Source organism: Taudactylus pleione, unplaced genomic scaffold (genome assembly GCF_031769625.1).
Source record: "Taudactylus pleione unplaced genomic scaffold, aTauple2 ptg000758l, whole genome shotgun sequence".
In the NCBI taxonomy this organism is placed as follows: Eukaryota; Metazoa; Chordata; class Amphibia; order Anura; family Myobatrachidae; genus Taudactylus; species Taudactylus pleione.
In genome coordinates, this window is record NW_028285160.1 from 2,185,972 (window position 1) to 2,208,135 (window position 22,164).

A 22,164-nucleotide genomic window follows, 5' to 3' on the forward strand; every position below is an offset into this window, starting at 1 on the left:
TACAGCAATTTTATATTGTTTAAAATAGTTGAATAGTTAAATGATGATCAAAACATCAGTGTCCAGAGGTGGTTCTGTAACAAAGCACTGACTGAGGTAGTTGCCTAATGCTGGGTACACACTGGCAGATATATTGACTGATCAATTAATCGGCAGTATCTCTTATGTGCATTGGCCAGTGTGTACCAGCGATATGTCTGTGAACGACGTTGTTCACAGACATATCGTGTCAGCTGTGCTGCACAGCCAATGCCCAATATATCTGCAGATATATTGGGGCATAATGCTGTGTGTACAGGCAGTCAGCTGCAGCGGAGGTCGCGGTGAGGGCGACGCGAAACGTTACCGACCAGCGGGACCCGTGGCCAGATGACGGTTGTTCAGTGTGTATGAACAACTATCATCTGCAGATATATCTTAAGGAGTATACCCTGCATAAGGCAGCAGCAGGTTTTATGAGGCACTGACTGGGAATTCCGGCATCGGCATCTCAAGTGATGTTGGTATTCTGAACGCGGGTCCGGATTTTGGCGCCAGGATTTCGACCGCTGGCATCTTAACTGCATCCCGACTACCAGCCATTGTCTATCAAGTTGAGGTGGTATCATATATAGAACTATGTGAGACAATTTATCAACATTTGGAATTTTACAAGAAGTTTACTCACAGGTGATAATGTGATAACTGATTAAAACTGTACTTTAAAATGGTGTTTTAAAATAACATATTCAGCAAGTGATCATTATAATCTTTATTACTTTTAAATATTATTTTAAATGACATTTTTTTCTGTTTACAATAAGAATGTAAAATCTGAGAAACGATTATAGCAAGTCTAAATACTGACCTAATATCCTGATATAACCTAAAAAACGAAATCACAAGAGTTTTACTGATATCTTTAAAACTATATACCTTCATTAGCTGCATTTAATATATAGAACAGCATTTACGTATAATTATTATTTATGCATATTACACATTTTATTGTATCTCTTTTTATAATCATTGCAATTTAAATATCTAATTTTCAAAAAACAAATATCCTACTACTTTGAATAATTCAGCAGCATGACATATACAGGTTGCAGGACCGTGGGGTACGTTATGCACCAGTAATAGCCAACAACTTAATGTTAGAAATCAGAGGTTACAGCATAAATCATTAAGTGTGCAATTAAATATTTTCTTATATCCTGGAGTGTAATTAGCACTGGCTTCAGCCATTAATTCTTTACAGATTAGGATATGACTCCATCAGCGATTATTATTTTTAGATTGTTAATTATTTGATTTGTAAGCTAGTTACAAATAAAATGCTTCAGATTGACGACATTCAACAAGGTGGTCAGGAGGAACGTGTCAGTGTTGAGTATCATACGGGGCTCAATACTCACATTGGAGACATCAGACACAACTCGTACTCTGTAGCACTATGTAGTGCCTTATCGTTACCCCTGATGTACCTTATCTTCACACCTGGTGTTTGTACACATACCTGTCATCAGTTCTATTCATTGCATTGCTTTACACAGCAACGCTCTCTCTTCTCAAGGCCAATACAGCACTCTCTACTAAAGAGCATCCAGTGGACTTTTAACCTGACATTTTTCTTTTAGAATTACGTTATAGTCTGTGCATTTACAAGATCATAATACGCCCCTTGCTTGGCTAGAAGCTGCTGATGAGTTCCGTGTTCTATTATCCTCCCATTCTTCATGACGACAATAAGATCCGCATTCTGAACTGTGGACAGTCTGTGTGCGATCATAATGCAAGTCCTTCCTTTCCTGGCTTGATCTAGAGCTTGTTGTACAACCTAGATAGGGCACAAATGATATTGTAATGAGCAAAGTAGATTATGGGGTCTATATACTAATCCTTGGAGAGATATAAAGTGAATGGAGATAAAGTACCAACCAGTCAGCTTTTAACAGTCGTTTTTCAAACACAGCCTGTAAAGTGACAGTTAGGAGCTGATCGGTTGGTATTTTATCTCCATCCTCTCCTAGGACAAGACCCCTTTGTCTGTGTTCATACAAAAGAAGCCTAGAGATACAAGTGAAGAAGCTCTGAGTGTAAAGTAGGTTTTTATATATGTAGCCAGAAGATTTCCGGCCCTCTTTCTCCCAATGAGGCAATTGTATTTAAATTAGGGATGTGCAGGCTCGGATAGGTTCGAGTTTGCACGCTGAGTTCGGATTTTTCCCTCCAAAAAAACTGAACTCAGAAAGAGGCAAAACGTCATCTTGCATGGACAAACATCATCATTCCTGGACTTTTGTCCAGGAATGATGATGTTTGTCCATGCAAGATGACGTTTTGCCTCTTTCTGAGTTCCGTTTTTTTGGAGGGAAAAATCCGAACTCAGTGTGCAAACTCGAACCTATCCGAGCCTGCACATCCCTAATATAAAAGTAAAATATCGGAAAAATTCTGTTACTGCATTGGAACTTTCTAAATATATGCTCAAAATAGCAAAAATTTACGTGAACTGAATGATGAAGCTATATGTTGATTGTATTTATTGCTTCCAATAATCCATCTACAGTCGGGCTCTTACATGTGCGGGTTTTCCTAAAATTTACCACAGGAAATCTTTATCTTCCATATTTTTCTATAGTTCAGATTCCTAATACATTGGATTTAACAGTATTAGAAGGAAAAGACATCCAACATTATTTACTGAGTTGGCTTTCAGATAGAGATGAGTGGTTCATTTTTACTGAAAACCAAACACACCTGTTTCACCTGCTCAGTGACCTGGAAAACAAGAACTGTTGGGGGTCCTGAGGACTGAGTTTGAGAACCACTGTACTATAGGATCAAAATAGGTTCAAGGTACATGATTGTAGCTGTTTTTAATTCATTTATTTATTTAAATTAAGAAATCCAAAACCGAAACTGAACCATAACATGACAATGATTTAGAACCAAAACCTAAACATGGGGGTCTCCGCATATCTCTGCAAGAAGCCATGTCCATTTAAGGGAAAGGAAATTCTGGTTACTGAGGGTAAAGCCACATTTTTTGGGGACAACTATTTACAGAAATTTACCCACATGAGTCAAGAGCACCTAGAGCGCTCATACATCGCATGTAATAAGATAACAATATAACTAATATTCTGAAGGAAAGATTTTAAAGGACAAGTAGAGCTGTTACTGTTAGCAACCCATCAGATTCAAACTATCATTTATCTATTATATTCTATAAAATGATCATTAGGATCTGATTGGTGGCCATAGGCAACACCTCCACTTTCCTTCTTTAAAAGGTTTGATAGATCTCCCCCTAATTATGATGTTCCAGTCTCACCTTTTCACTTTCATTGTCTAGTGCTGAGGTGGCTTCATCCAGCAGTAACAGTTTTGGAGCACGGATAAGAGCCCGGGCAATGGCAATCCTCTGCTTCTGGCCTCCGGATAGCTGAGTTCCTTTCCCACCCACCGGAGTGTTATATTTCTGGATAATTAATAACATACATCAGAAGCTTTATTTTAGTGAGACAATAAAGGTACGATAGTCAGGACACATAGAGGGCTTGTCCTAGGCTCTGTTATGTACAGGAGATTGGAGGTAGGGGATGTTCTGCTGAAAACCAAGCTTTGCAGTGGGAGTCGAGAGACACAGAGTATAATGGCACAAGTGGTATTCACCAGGGAACCCTGCAAGGAAGTTTGTGCTTTGCTTCACGGCTCTCAGCTCTGCCCTTAATTAACAATGAAAGTGTGTAACCAAACTAGCACATGGATAGATAGTCAGACAAGCCAAGTCTAGACCACTATGTAGCACAGCTTGATAACCAATGGTATAAAGTTATAACAATAATTAGAGAAAAGGTATCTGAATTTTGCTTATATTCCGTCTTGCCTATTTGAATTTCTTTTTCCCTTTAGGAGTATTGCAGCATTGCTGTGCCTTGTTTTATCACATTGCTACAATTGAGCAAAACAATTTATTCATTTCGGTTGATTCGAGAGTCTAATTTGTAGAATGAAAGCGATGGTTATCAAAAAGTAAAAATTGTGTGTAGCATCAATAGTGTTCCCGAAGCAGCTCTATGTTTATAACACCAGAATAAAGTGTGCAGTCTCGGAGGTACACACATGTGCGTACACCTGGGTAAGTCTCGGAGGTACACACTTGTGCGTACACCTGGGTAAGTCTCGGAGGTACACACTTGTGCGTACACCTGGGTATAGTGTGAGAGAAGACACAAAATAAAATTCAAAGCTCCTGGCTCAACATACGTAAAACTATTCACCAGAATACATTTCTACGCCCATCTCCATTTCTCATGCATGTGGGGCTAAAGCAACGCACAAAGCACATTTTGCATGAATGCATTTGGCAGAGATGCACATTACAGTATTCCAGCTTTGCTTTGCCTATGTGGGGAATGCCACTCTGCGCTGGATTTATATATTCCACGTTTCACGTAATTTATTCTGGTCAGATATCAAAGGCAAATGTTGCCATAGAAACGTGTGCAAATGTATAAACAGGTGAATATTCCACAGAACAACTCAGAATATTTTACTGGTATGTACTAGAGATGTGCGGGTTTGGTTTTATTCGGTTCTTATCGCCAAATTATCGCAAGTTTGGGTTAGTTCGGATTTCTCTTATTGGCTATCCAAAACACGTGACAGCCAGATATCCATTATGATGACGTTTATGAGATCCGATTGTATCCGAGTAAAACCGAACCTCACATCTCTAGTATGTACCATTAGTACTTACCTCCGGCAGGCTTTCTATGAAGGAATGAATATTGGCTGATATTGCTGCCTGCTGTATTTCCTCCATTGACACCTCCCGGGAGTTGTCTCCATAGGCGATATTCTCAGCGATGCTGCAGTCAAACAGCACCGGCTCCTGCGAGACGATTCCCACCTGAGATCGCAGCCACTGTACGTTTAAGCATTTAGCGTCAATGCTATCGAACAACTGGAAAGACAAAGGTGAAACATTCAGTGCCTGTCGGACTGTGAGATATATATATTATATAAACATTCTCCTCTTTTAGAAATATGGCAATACTTTCATGCAGGCTCCATGTGGCAATGGTGAATAGCTGGAAAGGTATTTATGTCCAAATTACGCAAATGGTGAGTTGGGCTAGGGTACCCCATCTGCAGTAAATGTCGTTATCGTTCAGTCGTCCATTAATATCGGAATGTGGATACGCGCCTTTAGTTACATGCTCTAACATAAAAAAAGATGATCTGAATGTGCTTTAATGTGTACCAATAAAGGTTGTGTATGAGATGGTCCTTGCCTGCACCCCAATGATAGACCTGCTATCCTCCTCTACATATAAAAGTTCTACATCCTGTATGAGGCCTTTGCATAGGGATTTAAAGGTCTATGTACTAAGCCTTGAAAAGAGATGTTCTAACATAAAACAAGATGATCTGAATGTGCCATTTGGAGGTTTCTGGGGTACCTCCTAGGTGAGTCAGCTCTCAGCTTATACATGTGCTGTTATCATGCAGTACATTAACTGTAATTATATGACCCAGAGTGGGTGCTGCTATTTTGTAGCAATAATTATTTTGGGGTGAACGTTTGGGTGTGGGGCCCCCGGATTGGATCTGACTGGACCTTTTTCAGGGCATCACCACTTAATTCACATAGATATTTTTTCATCACCTTTCCATTTGTTTGTTTATTATTTATGTCATTTTAATTCTTTCTTATTATATTAACACTTATTGATTATCTTGACACATCTATACTTTACACTTCACTATCGCCTTTCTTCCATTTTTCGTGTGATGCCTTAGGAGTGGTCCTATAGCTGGGTTCTTTTGGGCTGCTCTGCGCCTCGGACGTGAACACCTTAATGTTAGGGACGCCGGTATAGAGGAGCCTTGACGCTGGCCCGGCGCTTAAACTTATATTTGCAAATTATGCAACTAATAACTCTGAATTTCTATTATCATGTAGGATTCAAGTATTTTTGCTAATATTGCTGCAGTGTGCTGGAGGGAATCTTCTTTTTTCTGTGGTTCAGTATAAACCCCGCCCTTTACAAGCACCTGAGCAATATCATTAAGCTGATGTGAGCGACCACCATACTTTCTATTTGCAGGTATTGGAGCATGTTAGACAGAATTATTCATGCATATGATGTATATATTTTAGTCTAGAGATGATGTTGGGATGCTTTTATTTGCTCTGGATACTGCATAGTGAATATTCAGCAGGTGTGTTTCAGACAATATAAAGTAAGTCACAGATCTTACCACTGCTCCCTGGTGCGGGTCATAGAACCTCTGCAGCAGCTGGACAGAGGTGCTTTTCCCACAGCCACTGCTGCCCACAAATGCCACTGTTTGCCCACTGGAAATCCTGATAGATAACTCTTGTAGCACTGGCACATCCGGGCGAGATGGATAATTGAAAGAAACTTGGCGCAGTTCCAAATTTCCTTGAAACTTTTCCTAGTTGTAAAACAAAAACATTCACATTAAACCGCAAGAGGATTCTGTGCAGTCACATACATAGAGCCATGGTATTAATAACTAATAATAATAATTTATTGTCATTAACAACCTCCATGGAATGTCAATGAAATGCTCATATAAAAACACACACCATATAATAGAACAAGCAGTATTACAACATCCTAAAAGAAAATTCAAGTTAAAACATTTTGACAATTTAACATGTGCACACCCATGGGAAAAAAAACTATTGTACAATATTTTTGTATGGGAGAATACAGCTCTAAAGTGTCTTTTAGACGTTAACTCCTCAACCAACTCATAGTTGGGGGTGAGTCGAATTTTCCAAAACACCCTTCACTTTCTTAAACAATAGTTTTTCATTAATTTCCTGAGTACATGGCAATTCCACACCAATTACCCTACCTGCAGTCCTAACTACCCGATCCAGGGCCTTACGTTCAGCAACAGTACAATTGCCATACCATACGGTAATCCCATAGGTTTGGACACATTGGTGGTGTCACTTACCGGGGTCTGTCCCTGCAGGCTGTAGCTGTCAATAGTTGGTTCACTTTGGAACAACTGGAAGAGATGGGAAGCTGCAGACTTGGCTTTAGCGTAATCAGGAGCAAAGGATAAAGTCTGTCCTACAGTTATAGCTCCGTATGTCAGTAAGGAAAACACCCTGTAATGCAATATATAAAATGCTGAAAAGAGACACCAATAACACAAGATACTGTATCTATAATCTACAACCTTCCTTGCTCTCTAAATCATTCTAGCACCAATGCACCCTGCAGTGGTAACACATTCTTCCTTGTAATCTCTATAATGATAACGCTAATTTCTAGTCCAAGAAATTATTTCTCAAAGTGTTTAATTAGCATAAACTCATCTCTGTAGCAATGGGCACAAGCAGTGTCTCACCATGCCATCTTTGCTATGGAACTCATGCCCTTGTGATAGCATGCACTAGGTACTGTTAAGGTGGGTTTACACAGGGGTGTAGCGAGGGTGGTTCCAATGGAGCATGAGCTCCGGATGCCAGAATGGACAGGGGTCGCCATCCACAGAACCAGAATTCATTGGGCATTGCACAGTATGATAGCAGTCTGTTAGTTTGTTTGCTTTATATCCTACATAAGTTACTTATCTGAGATGCGTTTCTACATTTCATGCTCCCTCAAATTTCCTAGGTTGCCTCCCCTCTGTAATCATCTTCTGTCACCTCCTCTTTACTGTCAGATTGATTACATTTACTTATTTGATTCCCGCATCTGTGATCAGATCTTTGCCCCTCCCCTCTCCTTTCTTATTGGCTTCTGTCACTACCCCTCTCCTTTCCTTTATTATTGGCTTTTGTCTTCACCCCTCCCTGATCGGCTCTTTGCCCCTCCCCTCTGCTTTCTTATTGGCTTCTGTCACCTTCCCTCTCTGACGGCACTTTCCTCTCCTCTTTAATCCCCTCCCTCCTGCTCTCCTCATTCATTCACTGTGCTTCAATGGACTTAGAAGTGACACATCTGAGGTCCTAAACTATATGAAAACTTCATTTATAAGGTATGAGATAAAGAAAAAAAAAACTAATTTGCTATATAAAGTAAAGAGGTGTTCCCAGGCATAACCACAAAGTGTTATTGGAAAGGTCTTTTAAAAAAAATAACAGGAGATCTGAAATAATAATAATAGTGGTAGACAGGACATGACATTATTACTAGAAAATGGGTATGAAGTACCGGCGGCCAAATAGCCGCTGGATCATATCCCTACGCCGTCAGTCCGAAGGGAGAAGATCCCGACAGGGCAGGTAAGTAGCCTATAAACCCTCTAACCCCTCTCCCCCCCCCAACTCTCCGTTAGTGGAGCCTAACCCTAACCCCCCCTTAACGCACCATAAACCTAACCCTCCCGGGGGGGTGCCTATCCCTATCCTCCTCCGGGGGTGCCTAACGCTAACCCTAGTGCTTAACACTAACCTCCCCCCAAAAAAAACTTAAACCAGCTGCGGTCTTTAAACCTAACCCTCCACCTCGCGGATAACGCTAAGGGTGCCCCGGACTTACGTCGTTTGATATGGCATCCTTCGGCGTTCCGGCATCTATCTTAACTCCCTTGTCGGGATTCGGATGTTGGTATTGAGACCGGCGGCCTCTCATAACTACATCCTGTTAGTAGTACTCACATTAATATAGGTGCAATGTATATTTGCTAAGTAGGAGCATAGCTGAGAAGGGAGCTTCCCATAGGTGTTCCCACTCCAGTGAAAGCTGTTCGGGGCAGTGATTGCAGTAATAAGCTGTGCACCCTGTGTAATCTCACTCTAGCACATGTATTCTGTCAAATTAAGTAAAATGATCAGAATACATACTACAATATCCTCTATTGACTAATAACAATGATGAGATAAAAGTCAGATCCTAGGTGCTATAAATAAATAAAGCAGTGCCAAAGCAGCTATCCCTTAATGTCAGATGCATCACCGAAGAATTCTGTTCCCCCAATGGGACCTCAATGCCCAGCGCGATACTACCACTGTTTGCTGTTTTCTGTTCCCTTTAATATTCCCCCGCCGGCTGGCCATACCCCACTGGCACAATTCACTACAGGGAGGGGGGCGCTACGACGTGCACTTTCTCCAGGTGCCATGGATCCACACTACTCCTCTGGGTACACACTTACACGATATCAGCCAGATTTGCCAGATTTTGGGCAAATCATAATGACATATTGGGCATATCGTGTGTACGCCCAACTGCTCGCTCCTGCGGGTCGCATGCGATATCATGTAATTGGCCGTACTGCGCGGCCAATCACACGATATTGTGTGCACGGCTGTGTGGTTTAATAAAGGATGGAAATATAACCCCTTATTTCTAAATGTACTTTTTCTCTATAGTGCGGTATACTTTGCACATAACTTTTCTACAGACTCCCCATTTTCAGGGTGTGAGAATATGCATCTTTATTCTACACCCAACACCCAGCACTGCGTCATCTGCCCAATATAAGACATTCCAACTGAGTAATGCAAACTGAATGATGTCACTCACTTCAATCCTGCTGACCTTACATTTGTGACAGCTCACTCAATGCTACTGGTGTCATCTTTTTTATAACAGCTGTAAGGACCACACAACCTGGCTAATGACAGAGGTGTATAAAACACCAATACTTACAGAAATACTTCCTCTGAGTTCATTCTCCCAATTTCAATCATTAAAGCCCCAAATCGGTAACATGCGGCGTAGGTAAAATGTATGAATGACTGGCTGAATGCAAAACAGATGCCGTATATCTGAGCCTTGCGCTGAGAATTCCTAAAATATATCAATTTACAAAGACACTATAACAATCACTAATAAGGGAACAAAAGGGTGAATTCCAAATTACACATAATGGATTTATATTTGTTACTATTATACTTATATACAGTATGTGTGATATAAACTTCATTGTACATATAGATTGACAATTGCTAATTTTCCCTAAGAAGGGACATCCTTTAATTGTACAAAATGACAACATATGACATAGTACCTTCAATAACTACATGACAGACATACTGTACATAAACATGTGATAGATGGTGAGGTCTAGGGAAACCAATCCCGGCCCATTCTTGTCCTCCTGAGTTTCGAAAATCTTGTGATGCGGCTTCTCTCAGTCACTGATTGGCTGGTATGTCATCCCGCATTGCACTTCTAGCTTCTCAGTGAGATCATCTGCATCATGGGACCCTATCTATTCTACAGGGAGCTAGGAGACCCTGAGAAGACTGGATTATGCGACCAGAACTGAGAAGGTAAGTATTATCTCACTGCCCTCAACCCCGTCCACAGTGCATACATGGGATTTAATGATTTTAATCCCAGGTATTTTTGGGACTCAAGTGAGAACCCAATCAGCAAAGCATTATTATTATTATTATTATTATTATTATTATTATCATTATATAATATTAATTAGATATCACTGTCTCAACCCCCCAATACACAGGAATCCCTGCATGTTACATGAATTGCCCATATATAGGCTTCCTTCCATTCTAAGTCAAGTAGACAGTGGTTGAATTTCCTATTTTATATCCAACTTTAAAACTTCAAGTGAGAAGTTGTATTGCGTAGTAATTCTCATAATATTCAAGATAAATTTTATTCAAATGTAATTAATTATGAAATATAAATATTATTTCTGACCTGTAGGGGTTCTGTAAGCTCTGGGAGTACATTTCTTCAAAGGTTCCCTCTCTAGTTAATGATACAACCGTTCGAATGTTATCCACTGCTTCAGTTGCAATCTATTCATTTGTTGAGAAAAGAAGACTTATTACAATCTACAATATACATCGGTGACATCAATGAGGCACTTTAGGGACTAAGAGGGGTATCCATGAAAGCTTGGAGAGAGATAAAGTGTCATTTTTCAAACACAGCCTGTAAAGTGACAGTTAGGAGCTGATTGGTTAGTACTTTATCTCTAACAATTTTCTCTCTCTCCAAGCTTTCATGAATACCCCCCTAAGATTCATGAAAATTGTTTCAGCCCAGAAAAATGTCTGCCTCTGCGGCGCTCATGTGCAATTGATAGTTGCTAACTGCTATTGAGGAATGTTTTAATAATGCCATAAGTTTAGCATACAAGATCAAAATGAACACTCAGGGGCTTATTCACAGTATATATATATATATATATATATATATATACATATACACACACTATATGGACAATAGTATTTGGCCACACCTGTTAATCATTGAATTGAGGTGTTTCAATCAGACCTGTTGCCACAAGTGTATAAAATCAAGTCCCTAGCCATGCAGTCTCCATTTGCAAATGTTTGTGATACAAAATGGGTAGATCTGAAGAGCTCAGTGACTTCAAGTGTGGTACTGTGATAGGATGTCACCTATGCAATAAGATGGTGCATGTATTTAATCCCTGCTGGATATTCCACGGTCAACTGTAAGTGATGCTATACGAAAGTGGAAGCATTTATGAACAACAGCAACTCAGCCACGAAGCGGAAGACCACATAAAATCACAGAGCTGGGTCAACGACTGCTAAGGCGCATGGTGCATAAAAGTCGCCAACGCTCTGCTGATTCCTTAGCTAAAGATTTCCAAACTTCCACTGGCATTAATGTAAGCACAAAAACTGTGCGGCGGGAGCTTAATGGAATGGGTTTCTATGGCCGAGCAGCTGCATGCAAGCCTCACATCACCAAGTTTATTGCCAAGAATCGGATGGAGTGGTGTAAAGCACACAGACACTGGACTGTGGAGCAGTGGAAACGTGTTCTATGGAGTGATGAATTACACTTCTCTGATGGGCAGTCAGATGGGCGAGTCTGTGTTTGGTGGATGCTGAGAGAACGTTACCTGTGTGACTGCACTGTGCCAACTGTGAAGTTTGGTGGAGGAGGGATAATGGTATGAGGCTGTTTTTCAGGGTTTGGGCTAGGACCCTTATCTCCAGTGAAGGGCAAACTTAATGCTTCAGCATACCAAGACATTTTGGACAATGCTATGCTTCCAACTTTGTGGCAACAGTTTGGGGAAGGAACTTTTCCATACCAACATGACTGTGCCCCAGTGCACAAAGCAAGGACTATAAAGACATGGTTTGATGAGTTCGGTGTGGAAGAACTTGACTGGCTCGCACAGAGCCCTGGTCTCAATCCCATCGAGCACCTTTGGGATGAACATCAGTGCCTGACTTCATAAATGCTCCACAGAATGAATGGGCACAAATTGCCACAGAAACACTCCAAAATCTTGTGGAAAGCTTTCCAAGAAGAGTGGAAGCTGCTACAGCTGCAAAAGGGGGACCAATATCATATATATATATATATATATATATATATATATATATACACATACACATTAATCTTTTTTGAGTATGGACATTGCAATGAAATCTGAGCTCCCAGTCACATTGTAGAGCTGATAAGAAATGGTCAGATTTATTTGAGCTTTTAAGTCTACTTTTTAGACTTTTTTGAGCATTTTTACAGTGTTTCTAAATAGAGTAAAATACCTTCCCAGCCTGTTGAAGTTGTTTTTTATCTCGATTTGCGAAGCCAACAAGTGCTCTGGTCTCAAGGAAACCAGTGACCACAAGGACAGGAGTCAGAGCGAGAATCAGCAAAGCCATTTCCCATCCAAAAACAAGAGCAATGATGATGCACAGTCCCATCGTGGCAATGTTTTCTGCAACCAAACCAAGCCTGGAGCCAGTTGCCTGAATAGATATACAGTGCAGAGATAAAATTAACATAAGAGCAACAAAAAAAGTGTAACAAAAATCCTAAAGCAAGACTACCCAATTTTAAAAAATGTTAACGGCAGGGGTGTATCTATAATTGGTGCAGGGGGTGCGGGGCACACGGAGCACACCCTGAACTCATATTTTTAATACCTACCTCTCCAGAATCCCACGTTGGTGCTAGCAGCGCTGTAAAAATTGTCTGGAAAATGGCCACCAGGGCCATCCCATGTTTTGCGCATGCACAGTAAGGAAATGGACAGGAAAATGGCTGCAGCACCATGGTCTCGCATGCGCAGTAGACTCTAGGCACAGACTAGTGTCCAGAGTCTACTGCTGCGGTGCTGTGCTCAGTGCACTGCCCGCCACTGGATAGAGAGAAGAGGGCCTCAAATGGAGATCGCACACAGGCCCCCTCCTCTTTTAATATGCCCCCAGTTAATGACATACATACGGGAGGTCGATAGCCAGTATGTCTACACTGACTCCGGTTTATCAACACCCCAATGCCAGTGACAGTATGCAGGTGTGGTTAAAGCATTTTAACTGGGTCAGCAGTATAACTTTAAACATAATGTTAAATGAGCATGTTTAAAGTTATAATGCTGACCTAGTTAAAAAGCTTTAAATAGATTAAAACTGTGTTGGGATACTGGTTTTGGCATTATGGTGTCGATATAGGCACTGATTCAAAGTTACATAAAGAAAAGAGAGAAAGTGTTCCAACAAGGGGCAATCGCGGATTATTAATATCTCGAGTCTTCCAGATGAGATCTCTAAGTCATGGTAACCCAAGAAAAGTATTACAAATAATACTAAAATATAACTTTTAATTCATCCTTTAAAATTAAGACTAGCGCAATATGAAGTGCATAATTGTGCAACAAATAATGTTGCACAATTATGCATAATGGGCAACATCTCTAATTCTGTAAACCCGCACTTTAGTAAATATACCCAATCCTCCCTAAATGTAAGTGAGAATATTAATATTCACTTGTAACAATGGCAGCAAATCATTATAGGTATTTACTAGGGGAATAGGAAATCTGATGGGAAAGTGCCTGCAGAGGTAAGTAGCCAGTGGGTGTTGGACCCTTGCAGGTTATCAGGACATAGGATGTGTCTGTGGTGTTCTCCATCCAGACAGAAACATACACAATTAAATAACAGAAGCACCCTATGGTAAATATATGGTATATATGAATGGAAAGGCCAATAGTGACATTCAACCCAGTGATTAATATGAATATTTGTTAGTGGATGCAGTATTTTAAAATATTTGTAATTATATGTGAGTATTGCTTCACGACTTTATCACATTATTTGTTGCACAATTATGCACTTCATATTGTGCTAGTCTTAATTTTAAAGGATGAATTAAAAGTTATATTTTAGTATTATTTGTAATACTTTTCTTGGGTTACCATGACTAAGAGATCTCAACTGGAAGACTGTAGATATTGATAATCTGCGATTGCCCCTTGTTGGAACACTTTCTCTTTTTTCTTTTTGTACCTGTATATCTAATTGTTCCTGGGTGCACCTCCCCTTCGAATATTATAATTTACCAAGATGTTTAATATATTGGGGAAGGACGATTTAAATCAGCAAAAGTGTCTGTGCGGACAATCTTTTGCTCTACTGATTCAAAGTTGTAAGCAAATCCAATGCTTTGTGTACAACGCTGATGGTGAGAGACCTGCACATGCCCAGGATATGTACTGCACAAATACATGTCTGCCCCTAAGCCGCAGTATGATTAACATGCTGGGCCGCATACACTGGCCGCATACACTGGCCGAATACACTGACTGCACACACTTGGCGCTTACACTGACTGCACACACTGGCCGCATACACTGACCTAATACACTTTCCGAATACACTGACTGCACACAGTTGCCGCATACACTGACCGCGTACACTGACTGCACACTCTGGGGGCGATTCAAATGTTTTGCCGGCTGCTTTTTATTTAAGACGCCCGATAGAGCAATTCAATTGTTGCTCTGTCAGGGCACGATAACCGCCGGCGCCGGCATTTCTGCACGAACTCAGGAGGGTGCGAGGAGTAACGACCAACGATGTGCGTTCCCACATGAACGATAACGATATCTATGATCGTCCGTGCATGCAGGCCAATCTCTACGATATCGTCAACTTTCCATGTTCAGAGATGTGGTAGGATGACTCACTGAAAGAGATCTTTCATGTCGTTGGTGGTACAGATCGTCCTGTGTGTATGCAACTTTAACCTTAGTTAAAGAACAAACATCTAGCAAATATGGAAATTTGTCTGATACGAAGATTTTTGATGGATCGGGTCCTAAGTCAGCTTTATTGTTCCAAAGAACTACTAGCCATCGTCATCACATCAGCTACACCGCTGCTTATATGTTGGTTGAAATACATAGAAGTTGAAGACATGGGCAACATCTCTAATTCTGTAAACCCGCACTTTAGTAAATATACCCAATCCTCCCTAAATGTAAGTGAGAATACTAATATTCACTTGTAACAATGGCGGCAAATCATTATAGGCATTTACTAGGGGAATAGGAAAGCTGATGGGAAAGTGCCTGCAGAGGTAAGTAGCCAGTGGGTGTTGGACCCTTGCAGGTTATCAGGACATAGGATGTGTCTGTGGTGTTCTCCATCCAGACAGAAACATCTCCTACCACAGTCACAGTGCACTTACCGTCTGTATCTGAGAGGCATCTGTGGCCAGTTTGGTTGTTAAAGCCCCAGTGTTATGTTTTTTGTTATCAAACCATGATATTTCCTAAGGGAAGTAAAAGTAGATAACATGAGTAGAATAGTGAGATTAGTAATCAGCTGGCTGACAATGGTATACATGGAATAGTAATTACCTGGCGAAGCATGGCTTTGAATGCCATCTGTCTCAGCCGCATGGTGAGGACTTCACCCGATCTGCCAAACATGAAACCCTGACAAGTAATGGAGGGGATGATATAATGTTATACAGATACATACAAGCTCTGAAAAAAACGTATTGGAAATCATCACATATTAGTCTTCAGAATGAAGAGAAAAGTACATTTTTATAAGATAATATAAATATAACTCATAGAGTATTTGAAGGTTTTAATGCATTATCGCCCAAAAGCTTGCAATTTCTATAGTCATTAAAACATAAATCGTTAACCTACATTTTAGTTTTATTTAACACTACAGGAATTCATCCTGTATCTGTCCTACTGGCTCACATACATGTACAAAGTGGAGGCTTTTACAGGTCCCCGCTTCTCTGTGGGTTTGGCCTCAATATATAGAGACAATAATATTTACAGCAAAACATGCCAGGCTTCGCACATAATATTAGTGACGTTTTAAATGAAATGTTTTGTGTACATAGGGAAAAAGCTAATATGATTTGCAGCCATGAAAGAAACAAAGTTTAATACTTTTACATAACACTCTACATATGTTAAACTAACTCAGATTGGATACGGTTTTCTGGAGTCCCCAGGGCACAGACATTGTGGGGTACAAGCGCCAGCACTAGCTGCAACAGCTTTACTACTAATTCACCTGCTCTATACATTGATTTCTGCTAACACCTAGCCTAACTGCACATCATCAGCTTCACTGTCCACCTGGCAATGTTCTCATATATAATACCGTAAGTCACACTGATAAAGTGGGTAGTAGAGGGCTCAGCCTGCATATACCCTGGGTAACAGTCACAACAGTTCTCTGAATAGCACATGCAGGTATCACATCACATGGCAGGTGGGAAATTAGTAGTGGGGGCCCCAGGGTTAGGATTCGGCGTTCTCCAGGACCTCTGTACTAGGGGCCCCAGGGTCCATACTCCTGCTTGACATGCCTATAGAACTGCTCTATATTAATGGGATGTGTTATCCATAGCAACCAATCAGATTTCAGCTATCATTTATCCAGTACAATCTATAAAAGAATAGCTACAATTGCACAGGTTGCTATGGGCAACTTCTTCACTTGTCCTCTTTAGAAGATTTGAAGCACGCCTCCCTTATGCTGGGTACACACTGGACGATATGTCATTCGTGCAGCTGAAGATCAATATATCGTCCCCATATCTGTGATCCACGTCGTTCACAGATATATTGCGTCAGCCATGCAGCATGGCAGATGTGATGTATCGTGCATATCTGCTCGTGTGTCCAGGCGACCGATGGTCTGACCCATATGGTGGACACAGGAATCAGCGACAATGATGTTACAACTGGTTCCTGCGGCCAGACCTAACAGTAAGTGTTTATGCACAGCCGCCTACTAACCAAATTGATTCTTTGGCCAGCCATCCTGCCAATCCATCGACAAAGTGTGTAATAGAGATGTGCGCAGACCCCTGTGTTTTGGTTTCGGTTCTTATTCATCATCGTGTTTTAGTTTTGGCAAAACCACCCTCAAGTGTTTTGGGTTATATTTGGTTTTGGACTTCTTAAAAGTCGATAAAAATCGATTAAAAAATCAATAAAAACAGCTAAAATCATGTAATTTGGACCTGTTTACATGCAATACAAAACCCGAGTTCAGTTTTTAAATCCGAGTTCCAAACTGAGATCAGACCAGAACTGGGACTTGGTTCCAGTGACGTGCGGTGCGGTAAATGGCTGGGGAGGCAGTGGCTAGTATCAGAGCCAGATTTAGAGATACATATATGAACACGAGGGTTCATGTGGGCATTATACAAAGGTGCAGCAGTATATAGTGCTGGAAATTTGGTGAGTTTTGATCAGGGATGTCTGGTAAAGGTAGACCTCACCTGCCATACACTTTTTACTCCAGAGTTTTGACTATACAAATGATTAGAATAATACAAAGAAGATATTTATAATATTTTCTTTACAATGTTCTTATCATTTTTTAGTCAAAACTCTGGAGTATACCTAAGTATGCAGGAACTGGGACTCGATTCAACTCCTAAACCTTCCCTAAGTTTGGGTGTGTTCTTATTTCAGGAAAACCACATTTTGCTAATGTGGGGTACACACTGTGTGTACCCCACATTAGCAAAATACCCAATGGATACTTGAGATCCTCACCACCACCAGAAAATGAGCTGTGGTCTACATGTTCACATGGTAATTAATTGTACAGTATAGTTTTATTATTTCATAAAGGTAAGTACCCCAAATCCACAAATTGGCCCCTGAAAGTAGCTTAGATATCTTATGACCAATTGTCATTGTTTCAGTGAGACGGTCTCTATAGTGCTTTACATGCTGACCAAAATACCCAGTTCTCCACTGATGAGTCCCGAGTAGGACAAAACAAGCTGTCTGTGTAAGTGAATATTCTTTATTAGCGCAAACCCATGGTGCACCCGAGAAATCTACTCGGCAAAGCCGAAAAGGATGCCATGTAAATTAGATCAGCCAGAAATCCGTTCGCCTGCAGTGCCTTATTTTCTTATGTTTAACTCCCCCAATATACCTGTACATAAAATACACATAAAAATATAGACTTTACGCAATGCTTTTAGGTAAAACAGTTAAAACAGTTAACTTACCTGTGTAAAGTATGTAAAGAAAGAAACCACACCAATGATAGCTATTATAATGGAATACATATTTATTTCATTTCGAATTTTCTCAGGATTATTGGTGCCAAATATCTATAAGAGAAAAACCAAAGGTTTTAAAATTTGTATGTTTATACATTAAAAATTGTATAGCTGCAATCATTATGCTTTTCAGCCAGTGTTTAATAGGCTACTGACTCTACGACCTCTATTCTCATGCTTTTGACCTTGCATTTCTGTGTTTGGTATGTAATTCATTATGCATATATTGTGTAGGTTAATAACTAAAAACATACATACACTGGTTAATTTTTATTCCCAAATATTTTGCATTTCATTTAATTAGAAAACAAGTCTAAGAGATAGATCGTTACACTTTAGAGTGAAGTGGGTGACATTGGCATTTATGGATTTTTTATACTTACAGCTATAATCTTGGCAAATAGTATACTGAAACCAGGATGGACTGCTCCATTAATAATTGCTGCAAGAGTTCCAAACACGATATATGGCCACTCTGATTGATTTAGCTTCAGTAGCCTAAAAAATGATATTTTGGGAAGTTTTTCCTATAAAAAGTTTAAAACAATTCATTAGTGTGTATAATTGTATATATGTTATCTTCTTTCCCAGCATACCTAAAATCAACTAACATACAATTACTAATGATCAAAATTACATTTAGGTGCATAATTTGCACTAAACCATACTAACCAATAAAACATTTGCTTCCATTTTCTTACATTAAGCAAATAAAGATTATCATGAAAATAACCATTAACAACTTTTTGCATTTTTCCAGAAGAGAAATCCAATAGGGGAGAGTAATTTTCTTAACCTATCATGTTCCTTAAAATTAATTGTCCTCCCAGATTACACAGAACAGGGACCAGTGAATATTAATTTTTCAAATAGGTATAGGACTTTGCTTAGGCCTCGTACATGGGCAAACTGTACTTGACAAGTCATAGTTATTATTTACGTAAATTTCAAACATACTTAAACGTATAAATATTCATATTTGTAATGAGGTGTTCCTGAGGCTGCAGATACTGAAACAATAATACATATGGAAAAGGGGCTCACTTCTTAGACTGCTCGCCAGTTCAGCACATGGTAATTGGCCCATCCGCAGTACTGTGAGGATATTTATAGGATTTAATCACCTATGAGCATTATTTGTTACCTTTTCAAAGTCCTCTGTTATTTCTTCTTCCTCTTCAAATTCAGACATTGAATATTTTCCATTAGACATATTGGAGTGTAATCTCTGTATCAAGGATGGTTTCCCCAGATCGTTATCCTTTGTTTCACTGTCCTCTGCAGTTTGTATAGACTGGAAGAGTATCAATCCCAAGAGTCATTTATTGTCCATGGCTGTCATTGTATCCACCACAAAACATGCAGAGCATTTGGAATTATTAAAGGGAACTGCAGCTTAAAAAATGCCATGACGGACCAAATACTGTACGTCAAAACCATCGGCCACCAACAATCGTGGCATGCTATCGTGTTTTTATACCAAATACCTATGACGGAATGAGGATGTGTGGCACATAAGTACCTATTTAGCAGTTATTGCACTATCAATGTCTAGGACAGTGAGAAAAATTAATTTACACATTTTGGTATCTATTTAAGAGCCAAATCTGGTGTAAATGCCGTAGTAAATGGCAGAAAAAGGCTCTGTTACATGTTTCCTATTTATCAATCAGGGCTTTTGCCAACATTCCCCCAGTTACAGGAGCTTACAGTCATCCTCATAGACATCTATGGGGATGGTAACAGTGAGCAATGCAATAAGTAGCAAAAACTAATGTCATCTTAGGATGGGGCTAGCTTAGTCAATAAAATATTGAATCTTTACATTGTACCTTTCCAATGTTGTAAATGTACCTGAGCTGTTGCCAGTGAGTGATAGATTCCTTTCTTGTCCTTTAAGTCAGAATGTGTTCCTTGCTCAGCCACAGCGCCATTCTGTAGCACAACAATAAGATCCGCTGTCCAAATTGTACTCAGACGATGAGCAATGACGATAGTGGTACGTCCTTTACTGGCCTAAAAAAGGATATTATTGCTGTTATAGAAGCTGATGACGACTGAACACACAAAACAAGTCTGCATCTATTGAACAGAAAGAGTCATGTGACCTCTGTCATTTCCGTCACATGACAGAATCAGAGTTTGTATCTTTTACCTTATCTAGAGCAGCTTGTACGATAGATTCACTCTCTGTATCCAGAGCAGAGGTGGCTTCGTCCAGCAGAAGTATTTTAGGATTTCGCACTAAGGCTCTGGCTATCGCTATCCTTTGCTTTTGGCCACCGCTCAGTTGTGCCCCTCGTTCCCCAACTAGAGTTTCAAATTTCTAAAGAAGTATAAGAAAATGAAGGTAAATAGGACAAGACTACACACTCCATATATATTTATTATTGGAAATCTCAGGAACAATCACAAAAACAAAAAAACAAAGAGGATCATCGTGTATGATTTAAGAGCGTGATGTCTCTGATCAGCAAACAACTTTATACAAAGCATTTGATATTTAAATATTGCAATGACAATGATCTGCATTGTCATTTCAGCATTGGTCATTTAAACTGTGTATATTGGCTGAGGATAAACAGTCTCCAGGCAAATCTAACATGATCTGAGGAAGCTGCACACTAGCTGCAGCCAAAGTGCATCCCTGAAATAGATCCTTACCTTTCTTACCCTCCTGTGGAAAACAATGAACCCCAAACTAATGGAAAATGGGAGCAGATTTGAAGTTAATTTTAAGTGCACCAGGCCCCCTGAAGACTTAATGTAGCCCTGCATTCCCGATGTTCTCGTGTTATTAATTTGAACCATAAATGAGCAGTACTACACACTAAAAAGTTTCAAGAAAGAGGTGGTTCTAAAGTAGTAGGAAGTTAAACATTTGCCTGGGTGCACTTTTAGCTTGAGGACCATATTCAAGGACCTGGAAGTAGGCATGTGACATCCTGGGCCCTGAGTAGAACATATACAGTAAGTTCACCAGTGGAAGCCAAAGCATTTTGGGATGCACATACTGTATAGCCTGCTTTGTAAATGAGTTCCAATGCATTACCTGTCAGTCAACATAAATTATAAAGGCTCCTCTCATATCAGACTGCAGATACTTACATCGGGCAGTGCCATAATGAAATCATAGGCATTGGCTTCTTTAGCTGCAGTTACAATTTCTTCATCGGTCACATCTAACCTGCCATATTTGATGTTGTTCTTAATGGTTGTTGCAAACAGGACAGGTTCCTGACTAACCACACCAATCAATTCTCTGAAATATCGGACATTCAGAGATTGTATATCATGGCCATCCACCATTATCTGAAAAATAAGTTCAGGCAGGAGATCAGTGGACCCACAAATAATAATTGGTGGCCAAATGAATTTCTGTAGTCAATGGATGTTAAAATAAAAGTTCCCTATAAAATGACTGGATAAAACATATTTACCGTGCCCTCCTGTGGATCATACATTCTCTGCAGTAGCTGCACCGTGGTGCTTTTACCACATCCGCTTTGTCCAACCAGTGCCACTGTCTGACCAGATTTAACCTTCAGGTTAAGTCCTTTTAAAACCTTTAGTAAAGTGGAATATAAAAAGAAACACACAAATATCTCAGCAAATAATAATTAATACATTTCCTTGTAAAATATAAGTAAAAGCTGCATTCCACATTGGAATATATTTTACTAATGTGCCCCAACCCTACCCAGAACCCCAAATATGTTTTTCCCAAAGTTCACATCTTCCCCCAATTTCACATATCTCTATTCATTGAGAATTAGAATTTTGCGCTGTCTCAGAACTGATGGTCTTCAAGACACCTCCTAAACTTTTAGCAGGGCATATATTGCGCCTTCAGAAGAACATTATT

General features: G+C 39.9%; 1 protein-coding gene across 1 annotated transcript; it reads right to left on the reverse strand.

Moving 5' to 3' along the window:
• Positions 1–1,001: 1,001 nt before the first annotated feature.
• Positions 1,002–21,865, reverse strand: LOC148476982 (ATP-binding cassette sub-family B member 5-like). The gene is made up of 17 exons (XM_088457392.1): positions 21,740–21,865; positions 21,408–21,611; positions 20,455–20,625; positions 20,154–20,315; positions 19,444–19,593; positions 18,683–18,826; positions 18,246–18,350; positions 15,598–15,675; positions 15,426–15,509; positions 12,497–12,700; positions 10,656–10,756; positions 9,636–9,776; positions 6,988–7,144; positions 6,256–6,453; positions 4,748–4,954; positions 3,320–3,466; positions 1,002–1,819 (listed from the first exon to the last, which is right to left on the reverse strand). Exons 1-17 carry the CDS (start codon positions 21,761–21,763, stop codon positions 1,622–1,624), a joined length of 2,475 nt encoding a protein of 824 aa, XP_088313518.1. The 5' UTR covers positions 21,764–21,865; the 3' UTR covers positions 1,002–1,621.
• Between the last annotated feature and the right edge of the window lie 299 nt (positions 21,866–22,164).